We start from the raw sequence: 23,303 nt of genomic DNA on the forward strand, positions 1-23,303 counted from the left end.
AAAGATTTTTCTTTTTTTTTTTTTTCCTTTTTCTTCTTTTACTTTTATTTTACCCAGAAATATATGGGAGCCTAATTATCTGATTCTTATCTCCTTGTAATTTGCAATCCGAAAATTCTACCAAGAAAAGCTTTTCTTATTGATATGTTACATGAATGGAGAATGCTTTAATAGCTTTTGATTTTAGGACTTTCTAAGGGAGGGGATTTGGAACCCATTGGTGTTTGGTCCTAATATCTTAGTTATTTCCTACCTGCTTATTTTTATTTATTTATTTAATTTTTTTAAAAGGATATTTTTAGTGTAATGATACATGATTACATTGACCAAATATGAAAAAAGACATCCACTGTATGAAATTTTTTTAAGAGAGTGGTTAGGTATGCCACCAGCTTTTCGCAAGCCAGCGGCTTAACCAATGGAAGAATGGCACTTTCCATATAGATGGAGATAAAATGTAAACAATCAAGGTTACACATAGCAAAGCCCTTTTTCTTTTTCTTTGTTTTTAGAGGGGGTTGAAGGGGGTAAATAGTCAAAGGAATAGGTCTTCATACTCTCCCCATCTACCATTTTCTCTGATTTAGAAAAATTGAAGCAAGGAGATTTTCTTTATTTATTTAATTTTATATTTTATATTTTTATATTTTTTTATTTTTTATTTTTTATTTTTTATTTTTTTATAGGAACCAAAGGAGATTTTCTTAGTATGAAGCAAGCATGACCTAATGTACGGCGAGCCAAAGAAAAATCTCCAGACTCAAGATAAGATCTTTTGACTTAATTTTCTACGTCCTTTCTTCCATTTTCGGATAGGTATAACTTTTGTTGTATTTGTTTCTTTCCTTGTCGGTAAGAGCTTTTATCTTTTAATTCATTTACTCTTTAACATCACTCTCTAAATACTGAATCTCTTTGTGTGTTTAATGTGTGTGTGAAAGTGTCCCTTAACTTACAGAATAAATGTTTCTTCCTAATTTCAATACATACTACAGGAAATTAGGAAACACAGTTTCTTGAGTTTTCCTTGTTTTGAATACCTTTAGTTGACACCATCTTATTCAATGCCTTTCTTTCTTTGTAATTAGTGAAAACTGTGAAATGCAACGTCCTTGTGGGTCCCACATATGGCTCCTTAGTGGGTCCCCTTGCACCCATAAGAAAAAAAGAAAAAAAAAAATATATGCAAAGTCACATGTGGCTCATGATTCTCATAGATGCCTCGTTAGCCGGTTCTTAACCTGCCCAACAGAACTTTCTTCCGGATTTGACCACTCTTTATTTCTTTTCCTCCAATACTAATCATGTCTCAGTTCTTATTCAAATTGTTCACGTTATGATCCTACCCATGATTTTATTCCATCTCTGAAAAAAAAAAAAAAATGAAGCTAACTATCCTTTATAGTTTATACTCATATTGATTCATTCGGATAAGAGTGACTAGTGATTGGGAAAAGAAAATTGGATTTAAGACATTTTCGTTTTTTTTCCATTGAGAAAAAAGGTAATATGTATGTTATAATATGAAACGGGAGGTAAGACTATGTACATTATGGCTCTCCCACACTTTCTATGAATATGATAAAATCCAGGTAGAACCAATTCAAGGAAAAACCTATTTTTTTGGTGCTAATTTTACTGGAAAAATTCCTTGCACGCAGATTTCACCTAGAAACTAAGGAGCCTTCCAATAATACTTTACCTGATGATTCTTTTTACATTATTTTTACTTGAAAATAGAGAAATAAAAGAAGGGGGAAATTTTCCTTCACTGCACTGCACGGTTAGGTTCACAAACCCTATAGGTTTTAGAACCTTTCCAAATAACCCCCATACCCCTATAGGTTTCATACATCTAAGGCCCGCTCGGTGAATGGAATGTGAATGGATGACAGTGACCTTTGGAAAACTTGATCCATAAAAAAGTACCCAATAAACAATGTTCAGAGTTTTTAACTAAAAAATGCTCCACGGGTCCACAGAGGCCCACAAAGAACACGAGGGCATCCACCCAACCCACTCCACATTATCCACACTCACAGCAAGACCCTACCTAATAAAGATTTCGTTGGAAGTACCTGACAATGATATTTAGTAATCTATGAATACCCTATTGGTAAGGGGAGAGGCATAGGTATGACCCTGGTATACGATAAACTAAGTGGATAGCACTAATGGGGGCATCGGATAAAATATCATACATGAGAGGAGATAAACATAATAAGTGTTAGCTTATGGTATACCAGCAGCAGCATACCCAACCTTTTCCAATTGATAAAATATGAAAGATAAGCCTCTTCTTCTCTAATTTGGAAATGGTGGTCAAATTCTTTTTCTCATTCATTTGATGCAGTGGAGACTGGAGATGGGTCGCACCAGAATATTATGTCTGCCTTAAGAAATGGGCATATTCAAAGGAAGTGATAGAGAAGCCTCCTGTCAAATATATTAAATCTCATTCATTTGATGCCGTGGGGTCCCTCCCCTTTGCCTCTTCATCTGTACTGCTCCACCCTTTATAAAAGATACTTGCAAAGTTCAATTTTAACACTATGCCTTTTTTTAGGAGTCAATGTATCTAACAAAGACCACTCTCCCTTGGGAAGAGATGCCATCAACAATACAAAGGCATAGCAGTCTAGACATCAATACTGAAACTAAAGGAACAATATGAGATGCTTGTACTAATACTGGCTCTGTCACTACCAAAAATTGGCAATGTCATTTCAGTTTTGCTTCCTCTTGCAGGCACTTTGTTGTGGTTGGCTCTTGGGTTTTATTTTCCCTCCCCTCTCTTGGCCTTTGCCTCCCCATTTGTCAAGAAAGTTGAGTTATTGGCTTGTATTTCTCTCTCCCCCCAAAAAAAAAAAAAAAACATGAAACCAGTAAAAAAGAGTTAAATCAAAATTCTACACAGCTAACCCTCCCAATCTGAATTCACTGCTTTCAGGTTGGTTTGGAACGCTTTTTCCAACTCTCCAATCAAGACACTCAATCTAAACCCTGATTTAAAAAGGTTCCTGACTAGATGTGTCAAAGATATCAACCACATGATACTGATGGCTTTGTCAGTTCATAATGTGTTTCTAAGTCAACTTCCGCCAAGATTTAGAAAGGGAGCGCACTCCTCTACATATTGAGGAGTCATGCACAGTTATCATGAACCAATACCCCACTAGTGGAAGGTAGCAGTTAGTATTTTTTGTCAGGTGTTTTGCTAGTAACCAATTACAACACTATTTTTTAGTTACAGCCGAGAAAGCAAATAGAATACCCAAAGAAATTATGAATTAACACTTCTTTTTTTCTCAAATATGAAAAAGAAATCCCCCCCCCCCCTTCATAGTACAGTGGAAACCACAATGGCATATCAATATTTCAGATTTCATGGGGTTTCAAAACCTATACATATCAGGACTGCAGGCAGTCACCAGTAAGGACTGAAGGGTTTTTATCTTACTAGCAACATGGGTGGGAAGCCAATGTGAAGACGAGCCTTTGAGAACCCATTTGCAGAGAATAAACACTAGAAACCATCAATTTCAGCATGCTCACTATCACAGAGAAGAGAGAAAAGACTTAAATCATGCACCCTTTTTCCTCAATGTGAAAAAGACATGGTACAACAGAAGAAAATACATGTATCTTATATGTATAAAAACAGTATACAATATTTGCATCTACAATGTCAAAATCCATATATATGGCAGTGTATACAATGGATCCAACCCCAAGGAGGTAGCTGAGTTGGCAAGGGACCTTCGCCTCGCAAAGCTTGTGGTTCTGAGTTCAACTCCTCTTACCTCCATGCGGCCACTCACACGGAGGTGTTTGGTGCTCTTCATTGTTTTCAGTGAAAGTTGAATGGTTCTCATTCAACCCCAGTATAACCCCATCCATGCACTGTGGGGTCAGTATGGACCTGCTACTCTGCTAGACTAGTCAGGCCAAAGGCCTGGATACCTGTAGTTAGCAAAAAAAAATACAATGGATCCCAGTATGCTGTGGATACAAGATGGATTCAGGATACGACTCAATACCAGAATGATATGGATGCTATGATGCAACAGTTGAGATTTTCTAACACAAACTCTCCTATTAGTCTGAGCTCACTCATTATTCATTAATATAACTAAACTTAGCACATATGACTATTTCTATCTATTTAACTTTTAAACTTTCAAGCATAAAGTGTTGATATCAAAAACAGGTGTTGCAAATTCAATATCAGCACTCCATTCATTCTGTTTTGTGAAGGATAGTCAACAGAAAACTTACTTTAGAATTTAGTGAAATTCCTGCTGTGAAATTCTTCCAAAGCAATTGGAATACCTGTTTTCCAAAAAGAAAGCTATTGCCCATAGGAACATATAACCAAAGCAAACCCCAGGGGAAACAAAATCAGTATGGTAGACAAATATGGGCAAAGGGACAGAAAACTTACTTTAGAAGTTTGTGAAATTCCTGCTGTGAAATTCTTCCAAAGCAATTGGAATACCTGTTTTCCAAAAAGAAAGCTATTGCCCATAGGAACATATAACCAAAGCAAACCCCAGGGGAAAAAAAATCAGTATAGTAGACAAATATGGGCAAAGGGACTTGAATGAACATACAAAAGCAAAATCTAATTCTACAGTAGTGATCATGATCTTATCAACTCAAGTAAGCATTGTCCTGACTGATTGCACAAGGTTATTAACTAATTCTCCAGGTATGAACACAAGTAAAGCTACAATTGAAGAGAAAAGCATATCGCCATGGGAAATATATGCAGAATTTGAAGTTGTGGACTCACCTATCTGATGCAAAGCATTTAGAGCATATGATGCTAGAAACATAATAATGGAACAACCTAGACTAAGCAGAAAGGAGAATTGGATGGGTAACTCATCATTAGAATGGTGATTATTATGCAGCCAACCTGGCAAGAAGAGATCCAAGCATCATCAGATTAAGCAATTTCCAGAAATCCTTTATCCTATTGTTGTAGCTGAAACAAATTCAGGTGAGAAATCAAAAGGTGAAATTACAATTGATGAACTAATTAAAAAGGAAAATTTTTAAAAAAAAAAAGTATGTACATGTTTTATCTAGAGTGGGATTTCTTGAATAATTATAATGGGCCTAGAGGTAAGCGAATCATTGGTTTAGAGTTGTTTGACATTTATGGCCAACAAGCTGATGTGTCATGTATCTGGCATGGGATGGCTTACAACACAAACAAAATAATGAACATTACCAAAAGGAGCCATTTTTAATATAAGCCACTCGTAGGCATAAAAATACATCATATCATATCATGCTACTTTGAAAAGTACATACTTTACTTTTTTGGTATACTCCTTCATTGGACAGAAATAACTTTATCTACAATTGATCGGGACATAAATACCCATCTCTAATTTAACCATATGTCTCCCCTATCATGTCTCTCTCCAAGAAGCATCAATATATACTCCCCTCCGGAAAATTCCGTAAGATCCTCAAAGAGTTGCGTCTTTTTGGGGAAGGCGTTTGGAGGAGGCAATAGCGAGCACGGTGAGTCAAAAGAAGAGGAAGAAGACATGACTCTCTCTCTCTCTCTCAAGTGTGGGACAAAGGGGGAAACCAATCTGCTTTGAAAGATTGGTTACTGACCCAGCACTATTATCTTGGTGATTCGGGTGTAATGGCCTTTACCACTGATAAACACAACCCTCTCCTTCCAAGGTATATTGTATTTTGGATTTTATCCCACTAAACTCTAAATGCAAAATACTTTTCAACAGGAATATAGGATCCGTCAACCCGAACACGACCCAATCATCACTGTAAAAATCTCACTATGAAGATTGCAGCCTGTATATACGAGAACGAAATACTTTGCACCTTAAAAAACACTAACATCGTCAAGTGCCATGGAATGTTCAATTACTCCGGTGAAATCCAAGACCTCGAATACAAGGCAGTGGATCTCTTGAAGAAAAACACATCGCCTCTGAGCCAATCCTCGCTAACTGTTCTTATCAATTTCTATTGCATTATTGGTAATCTGATTTCTGTTATTTCTATTACTTAATTCCAAGATTCTTTAGTTGTATGCCTATTTTTTGCTACAATTCTATATCTGTCCAATGTCCCCATACCTGCCTGGTTGTGTTTGAAATTCTATCTCTGCAGATCCTACCCTGTGGAATCCAACTTATGGTTTTGAACGATACCAATTTGCCTTAAATTACTGTGGTGGTTGCTCCTAGAAAAGTGCACAAGAGAGGAACAGGACAAGGGGCCAATGAAAGTCAATAAAGAAGGTACCCTCAATTCAACTCAACCTTATACCAACACAAATCAAAGGAGAAGGTAAGGGATATTAAAATCGAGACGGGTCATACTCCGAACTTTTTCTTTCTCACCCTCCGTGAGAAGCAAATGGTCCCTTCACCCCTTGATATTTTCTTTAGAATGGTAATCAAGTATCATTTAGGAAATAGGGAAGTTATCTAGTTTTATATTCAAGAGTTGATTATCAAGTCTCAATTGCGGAGTGTCCTTCAAGCCTCTCCTCCACCAGCATTTTTTCCTTTCCAATTTTCAATTAGGCAACATAAAATTGCAGGGGTTTCACTGATTAAGGCTTCCCTGACTCCCCCCTTCCTTTTTTCTAAATGTTTAAAAAGCCAGTATAGTTATTTGTGTTCGATTACTATATATCATGTGTTTGGATATCATATTAATGTGTGAATTCAGAAGATTTTGCATGAATATTATGTGATGTGTGAAATAAGGATTTTATTGTTCATATGATTTTATTAATGTATAATGTCGAATGAAGGGCGATTTTCATATTTCAGTATTTTTGTCATAAATTTTGGCATTGCATTGTCATCTATACATTCATTTTTTTGAAGATGAAGGATAAAAAAAAACTCAACAAAGGATGCCGCCTGGGGCTGCTCCCCCCCCCCCATCCTCCTCTCTCCCTCTCCCTCTCCCTTTGCCTTCTCCCCCCCTCTCTTCTCTTCTCTTCTCTTTTGAATCCATCCCTCCCTCTTCGTCCTCTCTTCTTTGCATCTTCCCTCCCTTCCCCTCTCCCTACTTCCCCTTTTTCTCAAGCCCTCTTCCTTCTGCTCCCTTCTTCCTGCTCCTCCTCTCCGTCTCCCTTCACCTTCTCCCCCTCGCTCTTCTTTTCTCCTCTTCTCCCTCCCTCCCTCCCTCCCTCCTCCACCACTCTTCTTCCCCTTCCCCTTCCCCCTTCCTCTTCTTCTCTCGCCTTCTCTCTTCTTCCTCCTCCACTTCCTTCCTTCTTCTCCGCGCTTGCTAGCATCGGTCAGCGGAGTAGGGTTTGAGGTCGGTTATCTAGATCAGTGTCAAGGCTACTGTAACCACTCGGCTCATCTTCCCGCCGGCTACCTACCCTGCTCGGCCTGTTGATGACTTGGTGATGGCCCCTTCTGGGCTAGTTGCTTCTTGGTCCCCATCCCGACAAGCTTGCTGCACTTTGGACGCCTCTCCCACCAAGCCTGCTGTCCAACCTTCTGGTTGGTCTTCAAGCTCGTTTGGTCTGTCCGTTGGCTCGTCTGCTTCCCCGATTCCACCTCCCGGTTAGCTGCTTGCCATGCTTGTAGCCCTTTTGGACGCCACTCTCACCAGGCTTGCTCTCTAGTTAGTCGTCTCCCCTTCCGGATACTGAGCTTGCTTGATCTGTCTGCGTACTTGCAGCTTCAGCCTTCACCCTTGTTGTCTACCTGCCTTGGGGGCTTGTCAGCCGCTAGGAACCTCCCTTTTGGTCTGTTTATGCCTCTTCGACACCATCCTGTTGTGCCGTTCTCGCTCGGCAGCCACTCCGTCGTTGCCCTCGGAAATGTTGGTGCCTATTCACCTTTGAGACTCCTCCCGTTAGGCCAGCTAACTACTTGCCTGAGGCCCTCCGTAAGGCCAGCGCTCCTCAATCGTGGCTACCTCTACACCAGTGGTGCTCCTTCATGTTGGCGGCTAGGAAACGTTGTGTCAAGATATTAGGGCTAGGGATTGTGGTTATCTTCCCAGTTCAGATTGATTTTCCCTCCTCCTCAGGTTGGGCATCTGGGCGGGGGGGTGGCCTGTTGAAGTTCATTGAGGCCATGTGGGCTCTGTTTGATGCCCTATTGGGCTTTTGCATCCCTTTTGGGTTTGTAAACCCCCTTTTTCGGGCTATATTTCCCCTCCCCTTTCTTTTATGCATTTTCCAATTCACCCAAAAAAAATATCAAGTTGTATCCAATTTCTATTGGATTTTGAGATGTGGAATTAAGGATTGTTATCATATTGGTCTGTGTTCCTACCAAGTGTTGCCATTCTGCGTATATGAATGGTTTTGAAAATGAAGTACTGCTAATAGAATTTTTTTTTTTTTAAGAAATTAAATAAGTATTGTTAAATATTTCGGGAAATGGTAAGCATTGATGGGAGCCTGATGCAAGAGAATGAGATATTCCCCTCACCACAAGGATCTAGCTCTTTGGATTAGGGAGATAGCCTCTCAAGATTCTCCATTTCTTGATATCGAAATGAGTACCTGTGCGGAATCACCTTTCACTTTCATATGGGTCCATGACTAGATTCTATTTACCAGTCCATGATATGCACTGAATGATTCATAGTAGATTATATATATAAATATTTTGATATGCATTTTCACACATGGCACCATGAAAATTACTCAACCATCATGGAAGATTAATGAGAAGTGTAAAGATATCCAAAGACCCCATTGGACAAGATATCCAAATAATGAAAAGTGTGGAAGAAAATACATTACGTTACAGAAAATGTGTTTTGTCCATATATTCTAAGATATCCATAGAATGAAAAATCTTCAAGTAACCAAAAAACAAAAACAAAAACAAAAAAAAAAAAAGGGGTTTTGTCCATTATGTGTTTTGACCACATATTTAGCCGATTTGTACTAACATATTTTGTAACACATTTTCAGTTATGCATTTTCACTTTCTTTTCCTTTCAACAATGTGGAAGATGGGGCTTCGATTTGAAAGGGGTTTCCGATTTTTGCTAGATTTAAATAGATATCAGGATATGCCATTTTCCCAACCTATGCAATTGGCATGTAGTCAATTTCCCTTTTGGTTTCTTCTACCAAATAAGATAAAATTTCAATTCTCTATTCATGCTAACAGGGAGACATTGAACTGGGCCAAATATCTGATGTATATTTCGGATGTATTATTCTAACATCCCTCTTAATTGTTATAGAATTGACTCTCTTTTTCATGATTGATACGTTCTACAAGTAAATCAATGTAATAGCAAGCTCTGTCATCTCATAACAGTTAAAGAAAAAAACAATAGCAACATTGATCCACCCCCCCCCCTTTTTTTCTTTCTACACGTGAAAGTTTGATTAAGAAGTCCGTTATGTTCACAGAATCAGAGACCCATAAAAGCTAAGTCGCAAAATTCACAGATAATGCTACAAAACAACTTAAAGTATCACCTTCCAATGGCAGGGGACCGTCGGCGGCGGCGGCGGCGGCGGCGGCGACGAAAGACGAATAAGGGACCAACATTGCGTCGTCTTCCTGCTGCAAAACGAAGCACGACTCAGAGATTATATTCAGTAAAAGCAGACACTGTCAATTGAGTTAAACCCTAACTATCGAATAAAACTGTAAAGGGATTAGCGATTGCGGCTGAGGTCGATCCAGAACTTCCCGATCGGAAGCAAAACCCTAAGACGGGAAATCGATGAAGCTAAACTACAAAACAGATAGAAATTACGAGAGATTGATTGATCACAAAAGCAAAGATAACGACAGAGGGACACCAAGTTAGAGTTGGTTATTAGGCGGGAGATTAAAGGGATGTCGTGAGTCTCGTGACTAGAATGGTTTAAAAAACAGGAGTCGGTGTTGGAATCGGTCCCTGGCGATTCTGATTCAAATCGGCTTCGAATCGTCAACAATGCATGTTGGCTCACAAGTTTCTCTTTGAGGATCATCGACACAATTGGAGCAACCATTGATACTTGGCAGAGAGCTCTATGTGGAGTTCATTTGGCCTTAAAATGTGAATTTACAAAATTGTCTCAATACTTAAAGTTAATAAAAATATTTATGGGGATTGTCTAAATGACATATCTCGGCTCTAAAGGTGTCAATTGGTTGGGTCGGACCTATACCCTTGCACTATGAATTTTATATTTAGGTAATGAATCGGTCTTGGTCGGTCTCGTGTTGGGCTTAGTTGCATTCTAGGCTTTCATCGAGATTTTTCTGATTGGACTATAAACAGACCTTAAATGGGATAATATACCAATGAAACCTTAAACATGCCTTAAACGGTCTTTAAGTATCTTAGATTTAAGAAACTTTAATATATATGATGAAATCATCAACAATTTAGAAATTATATTGCAATTGATTACATTCAATCAAAATATCAATAATATATATATATATACCCTATTTTATTCTATATTAACCTTTATAATCACATATTTAGTAATTTCTTAATATTAATAGATTAATGAGTGATCTCTTGCCATTTGTTCAACTTTTACCCTTTTTCATAGCTTCTAGATTTTTTTCTAATAACTTAAGAAGTGGTATAATGTCTTTCTTCTTGAGTTATATTTTTTTTGTGAAAATTTCTTCTTGAAAAGTCCTCTCAAAGAAAAAGAAGAACAAGAAATTCAAAGAACTCGAGCAAAAAGAAGAAGCAGAAATTCAAATAGTTTTGGATCAGGGTTGTTCTCGATCATACTCCACTAAGGTTTCAAATTCATCCAAAATTTCTATCAAGGACCCATAGGCCAACTAGGATGGCAACAATGTCCTAACTCAAGGAAGAACTTTGGATCATGGTTGTTTCTCCATTGTACTCCACTAAGGCTTTAAATTCGGTCAAAATTTCTGCCAAGGACCCATAGACCAACTTGGATGGCAATGGTTTCCCAACTCAATGAAGGGTGGTTTAGGAAGGGTGGATTGGGGGACTCAAACTCAAGACATTTTTTAAATTCTTTGAAATAATTCAAACCCCAATACATGCCATGACGATAGTTGCTTTAACAAGCAACTGAAAGAAAATAAATGCAAAAACAACTCAAGGAGATCGATAAGCATGCACGATAAATACTACAAAGACACGTTTTAGGCATACATGAATCCATGGCTGAAGAATAAGAACTCCTCAAAGTCTTCTTGTATGCTCCTCGTACAACACGATTAATGTTGGTCTGGTCTACCTTCCTTCCCTTTTGCTTTTAGGTCATTAGCCTCACTTAATGGGTCAGTAATAACTATATATAGGGGTGAAAGTAAGGACCAACCCTGCAAAGAAATTAGGGTTTCCTCCCCATTAATGAAGCAATACATTAGGTCCACACATAGTAATAAATATTTCATACCATTAAGGTGTGCTAATATAATCCAATATCTCCATAGAGATCACTTACCAATAATATTGGATTCTTTCTGCTTACACCATCTTTAGTCAACACCACTAAACCGGTTTTGGAAACAAATCTTTGACTATGCTAGCCCATCTAATTGGAAATCTTACAATCTCCCACTTGGGCAGCATATGTCACAAGTTTTAGATTTTAAAATTTATTTAAAATGACTCTCCGGTTTAAATAAACTGAATGTGGCCACAAACAAAACAGTGTTGAATGAAATGCACCTTAAACCAAATGCCTTGGTCTGAATGAAAATTACAAACACCCAATCGTATTGATCATCACATCTAAAGCGATATGAGACCAAACACGTTAAAGTGCTCATAACATCACCGACTTAGGATGAACAGTATGAAAGTGTGGTATGAAAATAACATGCAATAATGATCATCATGTTTATTTTCAAATTGGTCATGGTTCGAAAACCAAATGAGCCCTATGAGACAGATACCGAAGGTCTCATTAACTACAAGAGTCTTCTAAACGCTTAAGCTTCAATCAAAGAAGTTCATTGGGACTGGGTTCGGATGTCCCACAACACTGGCACTAGACCTCAATCAAAAGAGGCTTTGCTAGCGACTGGATGTGTGTGTATTGATTAAACCCTCAGATACCGAATGAGGTAAATACACCACATATAGCCTCAATTTTCTGTAGGAAACAAAAAAATAAGTGTATACACATAAAAAAATGTTTATTATAAAATATATGTATATTCTCAAGAACAATAATGATGTTTTATAAATATAATAATGCTGAACTCAGATGCAACTGGATATATGAGCAAAGCTCCACTAATAAAATACATCAAAATAACTAACAAGTCCCTTATCAGTGACATGCTTTTGGAAGACTTTTAGAATCAAGCCTTTAACTAGTGGATAAATAATTTCTTTTTTCATCTGTAGTAATGTAGTTCTACAGAAATTTATGATTCATGAGTTTACTCCCCACTGATCTTTAAATAGACCTATTCGATTCCTCTCATTTACATAAAGAACCTTTACTTGAACATAATTAACAACCACTGGCTTAGGAGACTCATTAATTCAAGATTAAAATCTATTATCATAATAGCCAAAAAAATATTAAAAGGATTAGTTCAATTCCTTAAAATTTGAACCATTCAAAATTTTTAACAGAAAATAGTTGAGAAGTCAAAGCTGTCAAATATAATCATTCATATTTACCAAAATATACAATATGCAAGAATAGAAGGCATATTAAACTTTTCAACAATATAATTAAATCTGACTAATTTGGCTATTAATCAGATTTATCCCAGTATTATTTTCAATAACTGTAGGAAAACAAAAACTAGGGAAATATCCGACGTCATCGGGGTCACACCTGTGGTGGCAAAATCGCCCAATACGTAGTGAAATCTTTCACATGCTAGACGAGATGTTCGAAACAACACTACTCTGAATATTCCATCACCTGTGGTGGCAAGACAATAACCTCCAAAGCTATGAAGCCCAAAACGTCACCCTCACACTATCAAGCTAAAACTGACCAAATGAAGACTTACCTGTGGTGGCAAGAGCACATCATTCGTCATATGGTCTCCTTGATTGCAACCATCCCTAATAGTCAATAGTAATTTCACAATCTCAGTATCTAGCCCACTAAGTGGAAGTGTAATAACTGAAATTATGAAAACCTATAGACTTTGATTGCTACCAAATGCCTATGGATTTAGATTTTGGGTGCAAACAATAAGATGGACTATTTCAGTATTTAATTAATAAAAATATTCAATACAAGCCCACAAAAACAACCCATTGTAAACATTTATAATCAATATAGTAATACCATAATTTAACAGTTATCAAAGTGAGTACATTCTTAGTATGATAGTTTTGTACTTCCAGCCATTACCATAAATAAATAGAAAATCTAAATATGATAATTTCCTATAATGACAACATGTTAAATATGAAGGTTCATATCATTTATTCATGATCCAAAAAAACACATGAAATATGTTATCTTATCTATAATGCATTAGATATAATAAATTGTATACAAGTATGATCTTTAGGCTAAAATGACTTTAATATCTAATACAAATATTTGCATATAAAGTTTAAAGTCAATCATAATAAGGCCCCATAAGTTCTTTAAGTAAAAAAAAAAAAATTATTTAGCTAATAGGGCACATGAACCGAATAACTTATAGACTAAAACAACAATAAGCCTTTAACAAAAAGGTAATGTTGGCTTAAATCCGTAGTAAGTATAAACAACTTCATAGGCTTATACTAATAAATCACTAAAATTTCAATGAGTTCATTTAAATCATTTAAATGTAATATATCTGTTTTATCTCGATGAATTTTTAATAAAATTGAACTTTATCACAAGTACAAATAGGACATATAAATTCGAAGAAATATTACTTAAACAATGCACTTGTGATATTTTAAATCATAAAGGGGTGTCAAAACTCATAATTATGTATCTCATGACGAAACCTGATGTCACGAACGATAAATATAACAACGAAGAAAACATCGAAATACCCCAGATTGACTTAAAATTCATGAAACAACAAGTGTAGTATGCATAATAAAACATGTATAATGCATCTATCACTTTCAATAGGATAATAATATATTCTCCCACTAATATAAGAGAATATGACTATATGACCTAATAAAAGTGCCATTTATAGGAGTCAACATCAGTTCATATTAGAACTAAATCTAACTGTTAGCTTGAATAAACATGGCCAAAATAGTCAACAATATAAACAGATTTCATGAGCCACTTCAATAAATCAAAATTAAATGATTTCTGATTCCATTTGCATAAACTGTTTATGGTCTATACAATTATTAGACTTCAAAACTGGATTTTATTGAAACTATGATGAAAATAGTTAATAAATCATCAACATGTACAAGCAACATATGATGATCTTGTATCATAACATCTCAAATGTGAGTATAGGTATCATCATTAATATTATTCTTTAAGATGTCAACTCTACCCACAAAATATTTTCACTATATAGACCACACCAATTACAAAGTTCAACTTAGTGAGATTCATATTCACTGTAATGACTATATCATTCAAGAGTTATAACTGAAACTATATCCTTATCCTTTGATACATGAATTCACTGGTCTTCTCATTTTCTTGTATTAATTATGAAAAGAACAATAACTTTTGAGATCCCCACCTTTTGGGATCAGAAACCTTAGGTTACTGTCATTTTCTTTAACTTTGGTGATATCATTTTTAGGTAAATGTTATCTACTATACTGCCATAGGGAAAACCATGAAAGAATAAGATACGTCATTTTGGTGGAATCCATATCACCATTTTATGGTTCCCTAGAGATGTGTTATGCAACTAATCATGTGCAGAAGCTTACACCCAGTTTAATTCTAATATATATTTATTCATCATAGGGTGTTCCAAATATGACATGCAAGCACAAAATGACATTAATTTTCTATTTACGTCATTCATAAATGACATTTTCAATATCATGGTAATGATAAACTAATGCAGAAACATTCATAAATAGAAATATAATTTCGAAGTCATTATAGAACAAAGACAGAACACTACAAATGTTTCAGAATAGTTATGAATTTCATCATTCCAATGGTCAAACCGTATAAACAGTACAAAGTAATGTGACAAACCAATCAATTTTCATTTAATAAAATAAACCACATGCCTACAGTCTACAGACCGTTTATGTTTGGCTTTAAATATGTAAGATAACAACCACATAATGCATTAATAATGTATTTTACTTTTACAATTGCATGTTATCAATACAGTGAGAAGTAGGTGCATGTTAGCATCATATCCATGTACATATGATTTCCATAACTATATTATCATGAAAACAACCAAAACTCAAAACCAATGACAACTTTCATAATCAGGTTTAAAATAATAATAATAATTCCAACTCAACTGGCAGTTGTTGGCTGGTTCAATGAGCAACAATAATACCAAAATTATGATAACTAGACCGCAAATCAAACCATTTATTTGTTTCTAGTTTAAAAATCGATTTTCTGCCAAAAACTAGCAATCTAGGTGGCCAGTGTGATTTAACTTGGTTTGACCAGTTGGTGCAGGCTGGTTCTATAAACTGTGTATGAATACTTGAACCAATTTGTGTGACGTAGCGTGCACTACAAACTGAAGAATGAAAAAAATTTCGCTGCTGCCTGGGTTGCAGCTCTATGGTAACAATCAAGGGAATGAAATTCCAGGAGCATGTTTGAAAATACCAACCTAGGGTAAATTATTCCACCTCTACCCCTTAGATTCTATTCCTCTAACTGATACCAGGGGTTGCAGCTACTTGGTTGATACCTAAAGAATGCCTTGTAAACTCGTAAGGTTAGGACTTAAGGGGTCGAGGCCATGGTTTTAGTGCCGGCATTGTTCGAGGAATCAGATTTGATCGATTTGGATTGGTATCGATCATGATCTTGATTCTTGGTTAATACCATTTTCAGTTTTTTTTTGGTAATAATACCATATTCAGTGATAGATAGGAACAAAGGATAAAATGGATTTTTAAATTAAAAAACTAAGGGAATTTCTGTTCAATCCAAGCCGATTTGGATCAGTATCGATATTGATACCAAGTTCTCATGGTATCGGATAAGGTTTCGATCACGTCGAAAACCAATATATTAAAAAAAAAAATTGTAAACTATCACCCGTAGTCTATACTGTTCCACTGAGTGGATAGGTGGCTAATGATACCAATGAAGATCGTCTATATCGGGTATATTAATACCAATATCAATACTAATATTGATATTTATACTATATCGATAGTAATATTGATACCTCAAAGGCTCAAAGCTTCAAAACCATGATCGAGATTAAGGATGTGAATTTGAAATCAAAACTGTTTATCGAAATCAAATCAAGTCGTTTACATAAAAAAAATGATGAAACCGTTTAATAGATAATTTGATTTTAGTTTTAAAATTGAAACCATCTAATAAATGGTTCGATTTTGATTTTAAAATTTATATCATTGATAAACTATTTAAGACCCTCTTTGCCCTCCATTAGTTAACTATTTAAGGCCTTAAACCGAATAACATATGCATAGAAGTCAATTCAACGTGAAGTTTACGTTACAAAACTATAATAAAAAAACATATAATAATAAAAAATTAATTCATTTCTCGTTTGGTTAAAAATTTTAAAAATAAAAGAAAATTGTTTAAAACCGTTAAATGGTTTTGATTTCAATATTTTTTGGTGTGTACCATGGTTTTAAGTATCGGTCTTGTATAGGCCGTTTCTATAAAAAAAAAAAAAAAAAAGTCTTGTATCGATAATGGCTGAAACCGATCCTCAATCCCTGACAGAACCGGATCGGTGTTCCATATTGTTATAAGGGTAAAATGGTAAAAAAATAATACTTTTTTCAGAAAAACAGGGATAAAATAAACTGATAGCACCGATCGGATCAGTATCGGCAGATACCGATACCGTTCCTTAAATCCTTGATGTGTACTGAGTCTACTGACTACTGAGAAGTCATAACAGAATTGAGAATATGAACAATTGGGTTTCAGAATTAATTCTATAACAGAAGATTATGTTTTGAATGGATTGTATCGGAGTTTTTTTAATGGCTTCTTTAATTATCCGATTTGATAACAAAGGGAGATTCCGTTCAGAGAGATATTCGATTCCGATTAGTGAGGGAAAGAGGATTTTTTTTTTAAAATAATAATAAAATTAAAAAAAGTAAGTTCTTCTCTGACGACGATGGACCCCTTGAGAGAAAACCCTCTCCAGTCTGATCTTCCTGGACAAACAATGGACCCCTTATTCCTTTCTCTTTTTCTCCACTCCGTAGTCCGTACATTTGATTCTTCATTTTTTCCTTGATTTCTTGGGCCCTTCTTCTTCTTTTCCGAGCTGTAGAGGAGGAGAAGCCGGTGGGTGGGAACTGGGAAGGTAACCCTTCTATGAAGGATGGTAATGTGTGCATGTGTCTCTGTCACTGTGACTGTTCTTCCTTCTCTCAACTGTTTTTTTCCAGTGGTTAGCTTTTCAGATCAAGATAAAGTCGGAGAATTGAAGAGGGTTTTGTCACTTTGAATTCTATGGGAATTGAGGAGTTGGGTTGTTCTGTGATGGCTGTTTTCTAGTTTCTACCCTTCTTAAATACAGACAGGTGGGGAGGAAGCTGTGAGACTTGAGAGTGATACTTTTGGTGGTGGTACGACGACTACGGCGGCGATGGTGGACGGAGGAGTAGCAGAGACGCAGTATGAGAACGCAAAGACGTCGGTATGGTGGGATATAGAGAATTGCCAAGTTCCGAAATGCTGCGACCCACATGCAATCGCACAGAACATAAGCTCTGCTTTGATCGAGATGAACTACACCGGTGCCATCTCCATCTCAGCTTATGGTGATACTAATGGTATCCCTAGCTCTGTCCAACATGCCCTATCTAGCACCGGAATCAGTCTTAATCATGTCCCCGCCGGTAATTCTATTTTCCTTTTATTCTTTTGTTTTCCTTCAATTTATGGTTTAGATCAGTAGATGATGGTAAAACTCCTAGATTCACTGCCTACACTTTTTGTCTGATGATAGTTGAACTCCTGGAATTCTGTTCTTGTTTTAAAAGGAAATATCTGTTCTTTTGATGAAATAGCTGCTCCTTTTCTTGCAGAATCTCATACTTGTTTCAATGAAACTTGGATCTGATTCTTAAAACTTAGTTGAATTATGGTCAATTTTGTACAATTTATCAGAACATTCTGCTATTTTCATTTCTGTATTTGCTTGTTTAATCTTCTTTGATGAGGAGTCTCATCTTTTACTTCATTTTATTGGAATCCATGAGCTTCTGTTACATGCAACTGGTGAACTTTTGAATGCTCTAGATCAATTTTCTTCCTTAAATGTAAACTTTTGAATTTAGGAAATTTGGGTCATAGGAAACTAGGGTTTAAAGCTTTGTTACCCTTTACCATGGCAGGATACTTGGGTTAATGCAAAGGTTATGTTCCACATTAATATCATCACCTAATATTCCTGGAGGTGTCATGAAAAGGAAACAAAGTAATAAGTTTTCTCACAGGTGTCTGGACTCTGGCACATGTTAGTTCCTAATTTATACTGAATCAAAAGAATAAACCTGTATGTTCATTGAGAAATTTTCTTTTGAAATTAGTGTAAGGTTATCAAGTTGAGTTGAATAGTCAGTTTGCTCCTTTGATGGGGAATGATTCTGGGGGATGGCTCACATTTTTGTAGCGTGTGTGTTGGGCGGGTGGGTGTTTTGTGTGTGTTTGGGGGGGGGGGGGTGTTATTTCACAGAACTGGTTGTTTAGCATGCATTTCTGGTGAGAACAATGTCCTTGTCATATCAAAATGTTCCAAGAGCCAGCATGTGTTTCCGGCAGTGGTGGAACAACAAGAATGTGTTCCAAGCACATTCCTAAATCATCTCCTAGATTTTTCTTCTCTGTACTGGCGATCAGTTTCAAGCCATGTAGAGGGGCTCATGTGGGTATTCCAATCATTGGATGGATGAGAGCTTCTTGGTGGGCAATGCTCACATTTGCGTTACTCAAACCATATAATATAACCCACCATATATTGTATATTTTCCCTTTTGTATTTTGAGTAATGTAACCATTTTTTGGTAGGTTGACTTTTCATCCATTTTGCAACCTTTCACCTCTTGCCGAACACTATGATGCACAAATGAGTAAAGGGAAACATGTGGCTATATGTCCACAATTATTTGGGTGCCAACTAAGATTCCATGTGTATAAGTGAAATATCCACCCACTTACAGAATAATCTATGATTCCAATCACCCGTTCCATTGTTCTCTCCCTTTTTGTTAATGCATGCTCATGTTCCTCTTCATTCTTCTTGCTTGTGTCTTCTGGTATACAATTGAGATATGTCTACCTCTCTTACGTCTTATCAAATGGTCATAAGCCCATCTACCTTCATTCCATTTTCCTTTTTATGTGTTTCTAATCATCATATCTGAAGCTGTTTTTATCAATCTCTAATTGTAATCATAATGGTGTTTATAGATTTTTCTGTATCATAATTTTCCCTTTGTTTCAGGTACTTTCTTCTATGTTATCCTTTCATGTACTGATATTTTTACATTTCCTGGGCCTTGTCCTTTTTTGACATGTTGTCTAGAGGTCAGTGTGCTAAACAACATTTGATGCCCGGATGCTTAGCACCAGTGCATACTGTGAGCATACCTAGGGATCATTGTCTAACACGGTCTTGTTACCTCTAATGAGCCAGTTTTACCAGATTGTAAAATTGAAATATTTGTTTTAACCTTTTAATGACTGGCATGCTAATTTGTACAGGTGTCAAAGATGCTAGTGACAAGAAGATTCTTGTGGATATGCTGTTTTGGGCAGTGGATAATCCTGCTCCAGCAAATTTTATGCTGATTTCCGGTGATCGTGACTTCTCTTATGCACTCCATCAGTTGCGCATGAGAAGATATAATATTCTTCTAGCTCAACCATCAAAGGCATCTGTCCCTCTTGTTGCTGCAGCAAAAAATGTCTGGCTTTGGACAAGTCTGGCTGGAGTACCGCCACTTTCAAATGGTGAATCATTGCAGGCTGCTAGTAGTAATGGTTTAACTGACTCTGACATTTTACAAAGCCCAATAGCTAACCCTGGACAGAGAAACCACTTTGTTGATCCTATTTCTGAAAGCTCGTCATCTGGAAGTAAAAAATTCTTCACCACTAGAAGGGTTGGTGATAATAAACATAAAGGGATACATATCCGGAAGGTACAAATTCGGAAACAACGAAGTCAAACCAACATATCGAGAACTTCAAATGTGCCAGTTGGGATTCCAGGAAGTCAAACCAAAATAAAAATTCAGAAAAATCGAAGTCAACCCAACATATCGAGAACTTCAAATGTGCCGGTTAGGATTCCAGGGGGTCAAACCAAAATAAAAATTCAGAAAAATCGAAGTCAACCCAACGTATCGAGAACTTCAAAGGTGCCGGTTAGGCTTCCAGGGGGTCAAACCAACAGCAGCCACCACAGCTTCCCAGCAGCCGCAGCAGCAGCCACTGCCACTACCACTGCCCAGCAGCGGCGGCAGCAGCAGCCACTGCCTTGCAGCAGTAGCAGCAACCACAACCACCACCACCGTCACTGCCCACAGGCAGCAGTGTCCGATCCTTGTGGACTAACTGGAAAAGTACAACCTGTAAATCCAGCGTGGGGCATGGAAGGTTTTGATCCATTTGTTCTGGGAGGAATAGCCTCTCATCATATTGCAGCAGGGACAGCCGCTACTGCCACCGCTCAGCTGCAGCCATCGCCTGGCAGCAGTAGCAGCAACCACAGCCACCACCACCATCACCGCCCGCAAGCAGTAGTGTCCGATCCTTATGGACTAACCGGAAAAGTACAACCTGTAAATCCGGCGTGGGGCGTGGCAGGTTTTGATCCTTTTGTTCCGGGAGGAATAGCCTCTCATCATATTGCAGCAGGGACAGCCGCTACTGCCACCGCTCAGCAGCAGCCACCACCTGGCAGCAGTAGCAGCAACCACAGCCACCACCACCATCACCGCCCACAGGCAGCAGTGTCCGATCCTTATGGACTAACTGGAAAAGTACGACATGTAAATCCAGCGTGGGGCGTGGAAGGTTTTGATCCTTTCGTTCTGGGAGGAATAGCCTCTCATCATATTGCAGCAGGGACAGCCGCTACTGCCACCGCTCAGCAGCAGCCACCGCCTGGCAGCAACCACAGCCACCACCACCGTCGCCGCCCACAGGCAGCAGCAACCGCTCCTGCCACCGCTCAGCAGCAGCCACGGCCTGGCAGCAGTAGCAGCAGCCACAGCCACCACCACCGTCACCGCCCACAGGCAGCAGCAGCCACCACCACCACCACTGCCACTGCCCAACAGCAGCAGCAGCATCTGAAGAAGAAGAAAAAGGAGGAACAGGAGAAGAAGATGAAGAAGGAAGAGGAGAAGGGGAAGAAGAAGAAGAAAAAGGAGGAACAGGAGAAGAAGATGAAGAAGGAACAGGAGAAGAAAAAGAAGAAGTAACTCACCTGTCCGGCAGTAGGAAAATGGAAGGTAGCACTTGGAAGTTCTGGATACATTACAGGAAAGTACAACCTGTACGCAGTGTCGCAGCAGTAGGCAGCTTTATGAGATTATGAGGTTTTCATCAATTACAAGTTCAATTAAATACCATGCTTCTGTTAGTAGTTGCTTGATCAGTCTTCATCACTGTCTTCATTTAGTGGAGTTGGTTAACACCATCACAGTGGAACTTCAATGCCAGCAATATAAGCCTTCTATCAAGTTAGTTCAGCATGCTCTAGTCTTAACATGTAACCTATCAAAGCACCCAATCAGTATGATAGCAGACTGTCATGGTTGTGTCTTTAAAGGCTATTGGATCTAGTTTTATTGGTAGTGGTTCTTGCAGTTCCTGGTGAAGCTAAGTTCGGTTTGTGTTTACTTTCTGAACGAGCAGTTTGAAAGTTTACATTTCCGGATGAGAAACACACATGTCATGAGCAAAGAACAAAGGAGCAATTATGTAATCTATTATGGAAGTCAAGTAAAGTTTGCAATAGAAAGAACAACATTTTGATACGGTTCAGGAACCCCATCAGTCTCATATGATTGGAATCATGTTCATGAAGGTACTAGTTAGGAGCTGATTTGGTGGCTAGAGAAATGTACACCTTTGTCATGGAAATTTTAGTGGACTGCAGGGGAGTATCAACTTGGAAAGTGTCTCTTAAATTATGAGATGTTGGTCCTTGCCAACTGACTTGCACTTGGAAACTGTTGTGCAGCATCTATATGTGAATGCAGTTAGGTCATTGAAAACTATAAGATGTGCTGTGCCCTGGATACTGTTTTAGATGCTGAAGCATTCCTCCTTGAAGTTTATTTTTGGTATTTGGTGGGTCAGTAATATTTATTTCTTTCATGGATGCTTCTTGTTAAATACTCTGTTTGTAGATAAGATGTATCTTCTTCTGGGAAATAAAATACATGCTCTGGTAATTTGTTGTTACCAAGGATATGTAGAAAAGGTGAGATGTGATGAACTTAAATGGTCCCAATGATCTTCCTTGTGGGTTGGAACTGGACAACATAAGAACCTCCCTGTTTGGGATCTTCATCTACCCCGCCTGTTCGGCCTTGACCAGGTAGCCCAACTGCAACTCCAAATCAACCAGATCGCCTTCTTGTGATTCCCAGAATCCAATTGGATTCGAGATTCCTACATTTATCTTCTACAAAAAATAAGGTTACTGTAATGTCTCAATTTAGTGTTGGATAAATAAATCATACAGGTTACAGTATAGTTTTACAATTTTTTTGCCTTTCCTTACTCTCTCTCTGTTTCAGAATAGACTGATCAACCATGGTTTCAATACAGAGACGACGAGTGAGTTCTTAAGGTGATTTACCATTTCAAACAATGACCATTCATGAGTTGCAGACGATGTAATAAGCCATTGAAGACATGCCAGTGATTACAAGATTTTGTATGCAGATATCTTATTTGTTCTTAACCAAGATTAACAATTTAGCACAAAAACTTGGAAAAAACTGCTAATTCCATTTGGTTTTGAGTTGATTTAGAGAGGGTTGAGATCAAGCTCGAGCTCAACTGCTAGTGCTCCATTTCATTTTATCAGTTTCCTGGAAAGGAAACCACCTAATCTTCAGTCCAATACCAACTTTGACATGACCATTGGGACTGCAATAGGTTAGTCTTTTGGCTCATATTACATTGGTGTAATTTATCAGTAACTTCCTTAGTCTCTCTGAATTGAGAAACCAATCCA

At 37.5% G+C, this 23,303-nt stretch overlaps 2 protein-coding genes across 12 annotated transcripts; one reads left to right on the forward strand and one right to left on the reverse strand.

The window, feature by feature from the left end:
- Window positions 1-3,571: 3,571 nt before the first annotated feature.
- Window positions 3,572-9,922, reverse strand: LOC122082348. Of its 11 annotated transcripts, none has more exons than XR_006141295.1 (5): window positions 9,470-9,844; window positions 4,922-4,990; window positions 4,445-4,517; window positions 4,279-4,332; window positions 3,572-3,963 (listed from the first exon to the last, which is right to left on the reverse strand). XR_006141295.1 is itself a non-coding variant. In XM_042649844.1 (5 exons), the coding sequence occupies exons 1-4, from the start codon at window positions 9,540-9,542 to the stop codon at window positions 4,287-4,289; spliced, it is 318 nt and encodes a 105-aa protein (XP_042505778.1). In that variant the 5' UTR covers window positions 9,543-9,844; the 3' UTR covers window positions 3,572-3,963; window positions 4,279-4,286. The 11 variants fall into 11 exon arrangements, 3 of the variants coding, with proteins under 3 accessions (XP_042505778.1, XP_042505779.1, XP_042505777.1); XM_042649844.1 differs by lacking the exon at window positions 4,922-4,990 and adding an exon at window positions 4,796-4,921; XR_006141293.1 differs by having other exon boundaries at window positions 3,572-4,332.
- Window positions 9,923-17,229: 7,307 nt separating this feature from the next.
- On the forward strand, window positions 17,230-22,522 carry LOC122081978. Its single transcript, XM_042649429.1, has 2 exons — window positions 17,230-17,940; window positions 19,808-22,522. Exons 1-2 carry the CDS (start codon window positions 17,688-17,690, stop codon window positions 21,532-21,534), a joined length of 1,980 nt encoding a protein of 659 aa, XP_042505363.1. The 5' UTR covers window positions 17,230-17,687; the 3' UTR covers window positions 21,535-22,522.
- The last annotated feature ends 781 nt before the right edge of the window (window positions 22,523-23,303 follow it).

The sequence above is a fragment of the Macadamia integrifolia genome, chromosome 6 (assembly GCF_013358625.1).
Source record: "Macadamia integrifolia cultivar HAES 741 chromosome 6, SCU_Mint_v3, whole genome shotgun sequence".
Classification (NCBI taxonomy): Eukaryota; Viridiplantae; Streptophyta; class Magnoliopsida; order Proteales; family Proteaceae; genus Macadamia; species Macadamia integrifolia.

Bases quoted from the DNA above. Each gene is read 5' to 3' on its own strand.
- LOC122082348 (XM_042649843.1), bottom strand. From the start codon at position 9,542: ATGTTGGTCCCTTATTCGTCTTTCGTCGCCGCCGCCGCCGCCGCCGCC. The intron at 4,922-9,469 runs GTGATACTTTAA...TCTTCTTGCCAG, and splicing joins CGGTCCCCTGCCATTGGAAG to GTTGGCTGCATAATAATCAC.
- LOC122081978 (XM_042649429.1), top strand. From the start codon at position 17,688: ATGGTGGACGGAGGAGTAGCAGAGACGCAGTATGAGAACGCAAAGACG. The intron at 17,941-19,807 runs GTAATTCTATTT...TAATTTGTACAG, and splicing joins TCTTAATCATGTCCCCGCCG to GTGTCAAAGATGCTAGTGAC.